The 4,916-nt window shown below is 34.7% G+C and overlaps 2 protein-coding genes across 2 annotated transcripts; both read right to left on the bottom strand.

The window, feature by feature from the left end:
* Window positions 1-636: 636 nt before the first annotated feature.
* LOC104720486 (uncharacterized protein At4g04775-like) lies at window positions 637-1,155 on the bottom strand. The gene is made up of 2 exons (XM_010438381.1): window positions 982-1,155; window positions 637-915 (listed from the first exon to the last, which is right to left on the bottom strand). Exons 1-2 carry the CDS (start codon window positions 1,153-1,155, stop codon window positions 637-639), a joined length of 453 nt encoding a protein of 150 aa, XP_010436683.1.
* A 322-nt stretch (window positions 1,156-1,477) lies between these two features.
* Window positions 1,478-2,158, bottom strand: LOC147936301 (uncharacterized). The gene is made up of 2 exons (XM_087468677.1): window positions 1,821-2,158; window positions 1,478-1,691 (listed from the first exon to the last, which is right to left on the bottom strand). The coding sequence occupies exons 1-2, from the start codon at window positions 2,156-2,158 to the stop codon at window positions 1,478-1,480; spliced, it is 552 nt and encodes a 183-aa protein (XP_087324803.1).
* Between the last annotated feature and the right edge of the window lie 2,758 nt (window positions 2,159-4,916).

The following is a 4,916-nucleotide window of genomic DNA, read 5'->3' on the forward strand; positions in this document are numbered from 1 at the left end:
CACCTTTTCTGGTTTCTTACTTAAGAATATCAAACGAAGTTAACAACAACACTGAAACTCATGTAAAACGGTGAAGGTTGTCCAAAGGGAAAAATATGATGAAAATATTGCATATCCAGTAAAGATTGTAGTCAAAACAGACTTCACCAGAATTGTCCAGACTTCAATAGACAAGTGCATAAATTTCACCAGACTTCACCAGACTTGTCTCCAGACTTCACCAGACTTTTCCAGACTTCAATAGAAAAGTGCATAAGTTTCACCAGACTTCACCAGACTTGTCTGCAGACTTCACCAGACTTGTCCAGACTTCAATAGACAGATGCATAAATTTCACCAGACTTCACCAGACTTGTCTGTAAACTTCACCAGATTTGTCTACAAACTTCACCAGACTTCTCCAGACTTGTCTACAGACTTCACCATCAATGAATTTCTGAACTGTTTAAGACCCTTTATGTTGTTTGTTTGTTTCAAAGATAACACCATCAAGAAATTTCAATATATCACCTTTTCTGGTTTCTTACTTAATAATATCAAACCAAGTTAACAACAACACTGAAACTCATGTAAACGGTGAAGGTTGTCCAAGGGGAAAAATATGATGAAAAATCAAATTAAAAAAAAACAACATGATCAACCTAGTAATTTGATGCATCCAATCATGATTATGCACAATATCACTAAGATCACCATCATCTTCTTATTGCTGGTTTTTACTTCAGCCAAAGCATCTTCTATCTTCTCAAATATCTCATTTTCCATCTTCTCGTAAACTATTTTCTCAAACTCCAATCTCTCAGTTCTGAAATCTTTCAGATTCTTCTCAAATTCAACATTCTTTGTAGTTAGTGTATCTATCTCGTTGACCAAAGCCTCATCAACCCATTTAAAGGTGTGATCATCGTTCCTAAGCTACAAGAAGCCCAACTGTTATAATCAAAATTTAAAATATACAAATGTGTAAACAAACCAATTTACCTTGTTTGATACAACAAATCCACAACGATAGTATCGCCGGTAAGGATTGGGATCAAAATTTGATATAAGTGCTATAATTCCTTCCCCGCACCAACATCTCCTTGGAACACCAACCACTCTTACTCTTGCACGGGAACTATTTGATCCAGTCGAATTGCTTGAAACATTGCTCATCTTCTTCTCGCAATCGATAGGGAACTAGGTCGGTTTTAGGTTTCTTAAATTTTGGGATTTATGTGTTTCATTGTAAAGGATCGGGTTTGATGCAAGATACAAAATCGGTTAAGTTATTAATTTGTGATTAGCTCTTAAACCAAATTAAAGAAAGTCGGTTTGGTATTAAACCAAATTAAAAGTATGTTTACTAGTTTGCTAGACTTGGTGAAGAAACCATCGGAAACGAAGTTGTCAAAACTCATATCATATAGTAAGTTAAAAATGAAACCAAAGTCATACAATGTGTCAAACTAAAGACATACTACAAAGATGAAACAAATCAGTCAATTTCGATACTATGAGACGAAAACTTTGGAGGGACATAGTTCTTCATACGCTCAAGTAATAGTGGATCATTTGCAGTTTCCCAAAAATCGACAACAATCTTCAAACGCGCTTGTTTGATGTTCTCATCGGTCATCAAATCCAAACTTAGAGATTGCATATGACACTCGATGTATTTCAATGCATAGACCCCGCAATCGCTCTTCGACCTATTCAACTCACAAAACACCTTCATTTCTATGATTTCATATTGTGTCAAAAGAGATGATTTTCCATTCACCTTTGCATTAATTTCTTTCTAAATCCTTGGGATGCAGTTTGCGAAACAATCGACATGCCTTCTATTTCTGTGTCCAGCACAGTCAAAGACGTCAACAGTTCTTAAGACGAAGTTGACGCAAACTGAAATCCAGTGGTTGCCGTTGACGAAAATCGGAGTGTATATCCTGTCAACATCTGTACCCCATTGTTTACATGTCTTTCCGTGAGAAGGAAACTCACCATTAGCATAATCGAGTAGTATACTATCCCATTTGTGCTGATGCTTTGTTTTCAAGTACTTGGTGTATTCCACTTTGATTGTCTCACTGAACATGCAATTCATGAAACCCACACGGTTTGACTTCATTCGCCCTAAAGATGTTTTCTCCCGGAATAAATACATCATCTCATCCATTTCCTTGAAAAAAAATAAAAGTTAAATTTAAATTTGACCACGGTAAAATAATGAAAAATTTAAGTTTTGAGAAAAATAAAGTTTATACTTACTTGATTGTGCAGCCACTTGTTGTGAGAAATGACACGATCAAGTAATTCCAAACTAATTACCGATGGACCCAACTTAAGTTGCTCGTGACTGTGAAATAAATAGTAATTTGTAAGCTAAAAATTTAAAAATCTGGACAATTACAAATATATTTTACAAAATATATGTCTAATTTAGAATAAAAATTAGAAGATGTACCCAAGATTCCTTTGCCATGCTTCCAAAGCATTCCATCTAACATCGGATACGAAAACCAAATCAGCATCGTCGTCATACTTTCCCGCATCTATTGTAGAATCAACTTCGGGTACACATGGTTTTTACGAAAGATGTCCTACACTTTTCTCTAAGAAATCTTGAGTGCTCAATAAACTTGACTGTCAATATTAAGGTCTATGGCACCCGATTTGGTGAACAAATCATCGAAAACAAAGTTGTCTTCCTGTCAATGGAAAGATCAGACAAAGTTTAATGTTTACAAACAAATACATCCAAACAAAGTTTAATGTTTACAATACAATGCATAAGTTCACCAAGACAATTACAATACATAATTTTACAATTAGCCGAACATTTTCAAAAAAATTACATAGCCGAATGTATTCAAAACAAAAAAATACATAGCCGATTTCCAAAACATTTAATCCAAAACAAGTTTTACCAAGTTACTTTTTTCTTACCAAACTATTTGGTTGAACGGATGGTGATTTCCCCTGTGTAAAAAATAAGAATCAATAAGTTGGTAATGATCCATTACATATACAACACCAAAGCATATATATTATTTATTGACTTACCACATCTTTTGGTTTAAAGGATGGTGGTGTGGCTTGTGTCGAAGTTGATGCTAGAGTGGATAGTATCTCCTTCACTTCTGATACATCCTCATCCATCTTCTTCAATCGCTGGCCTATTTCTTCCTTAAAAGGTTTGAAAAGGTTTGAAAGAAGCTTCAAACATACCTTTAATGAATGACTTCATATCTTCATCAAAACCATGAGTGGTTGCGGCTCGCTGACATAGGAGTTTCATTTTTCGAGTCTCTGGACCATGATCAATGTGCTTTGTCTTTCTCTTCTTTGTGCTTGATGCTACCACATTTACATCTTGCTTCTTCTCGCAACTCTCCAACCCAGAAAATTGATTATCTCCATCACATATACAAATCTTAACTTGTTATCAGGTTCCCACTTGTGAATTTCTAGTAGGTGCACATCTATCAGCCTCTTAATGCTAATCTCCCCATCTCTCTTCAACAATCTAGCCCAAAAACCTTTGCCCTCTTTCCAACTGTTTTCTTTCCAAGTCTTCAAATCAAAGCTGAAATTATCGTCGTATTTGAGTCCAATGAATGCATAATATTCTTGCATCGAAAATCTCAATGGCTTCCTTCCAAACACAAACCAGAGTTCATGTTTCTTATATGTGATCATCTGCCTACACATGATGTTGTGTATCAAACGAGCATAGTACCCTAAACCATTTTCGTAGATGGCTAACACATTTGCAAAGACAGGATCACTCTTCACTTTCTCATACTCGGTTGGCAAAGCATCCTTGATTCTTGTCAAGATAGACATTCTGCAGCTATTGTTTATCTACTTCACTTGTGGTTCATCACCATATCTGAAAATGCGTTTAGGATACTCAACGCCTGAACAAAAGATTAACAAAAAAAAAATCAAATACAACAATAAGAGTTGTTAGAAATAACAGAAAAAGCTCTCATCATGGAAAAAACAAATATTCAAAATTTATAAAAGTACCTTATATCAGTCCGCTTGATCCATCTTTGTCATCCATGTTCAACAAGCTAATATTGCTCATGTACACCTAACATGTGAAACATAAAACATTTTACAATCATCAAAATGAAACCAAGAACAGTTCATAAGCGATCAAACCAACTTTTAAATCTAACAAAATTGACAATTTAATACAAAACTTAGCGATCACCAAGTCAAGCTATCGGGATTTCAAAACTCTTGAGAAAAACAATGAAACAATTAGATGAATATGAACACAAAAGCGATTAGCAGAACCGATTAACAAATACGATTAACAAAAGCAATTAGCAAAAGCGATTAACATCAAGCAATTTAGTAATAGGAATTCAAAAGCGATTAACAAAATCTACATGCAACTTCCAAATCTATACACAATGAGAAATTGAGAAATCTAGAGTGATTTACAGTGTAATAACAAGCCGAATTTCAGATGATGTGAAGAGAAGCAAATGACATTGAGCGATGAGAGCAAAAAAAAACCATGGGAGCTAATCAAACCATGAATAGCATTAATAAGATGAAACCAAATCAGGAGGGGGACAAATCAAGGACGAAACTTCACCCAGATGAGAAAAGGATGAAAAAATAAACTCACTGATGTCGATTAGTCGGAAGAACAAGCGGCATTAATTTACTGTTCGTCAAAGCCGCCGTCGATGTCAATTTCTCTGGTTTACGATTTGGTAAAAGTGAAAGCTAAGTGTAAAAGAGTTTTCATTCTTTGGGGTGTATAAACCTCTAAATCGATTAGAGGTTTCCATCACTTTGGTTTTTCTTTTTAAATTTTGTTAGTTATTATTTACTGTATTTTCGTATTTAGTTTGGTTTTAAAAAGTAGGGGTAAAACTGTGTTTTTATTATTATAAAACCTATTTCACCAA

This window comes from Camelina sativa, chromosome 10 (assembly GCF_030686135.1).
Source record: "Camelina sativa cultivar CO46 ecotype springtype chromosome 10, ASM3068613v1".
NCBI lineage: Eukaryota > Viridiplantae > Streptophyta > Magnoliopsida > Brassicales > Brassicaceae > Camelina > Camelina sativa.

What these genes read in the sequence shown, in the direction of transcription:
- LOC147936301 (XM_087468677.1), bottom strand. Translation starts at nt 2,158, where the DNA reads ATGGATGAGATGATGTATTTATTCCGGGAGAAAACATCTTTAGGGCGA. An exon ending in GCTGGACACAGAAATAGAAG is followed by an intron (nt 1,692 to 1,820) that starts GCATGTCGATTG and finishes TGAGTTGAATAG; the next exon opens with GTCGAAGAGCGATTGCGGGG.
- LOC104720486 (XM_010438381.1), bottom strand. Translation starts at nt 1,155, where the DNA reads ATGAGCAATGTTTCAAGCAATTCGACTGGATCAAATAGTTCCCGTGCA. An exon ending in GATTTGTTGTATCAAACAAG is followed by an intron (nt 916 to 981) that starts GTAAATTGGTTT and finishes GGCTTCTTGTAG; the next exon opens with CTTAGGAACGATGATCACAC.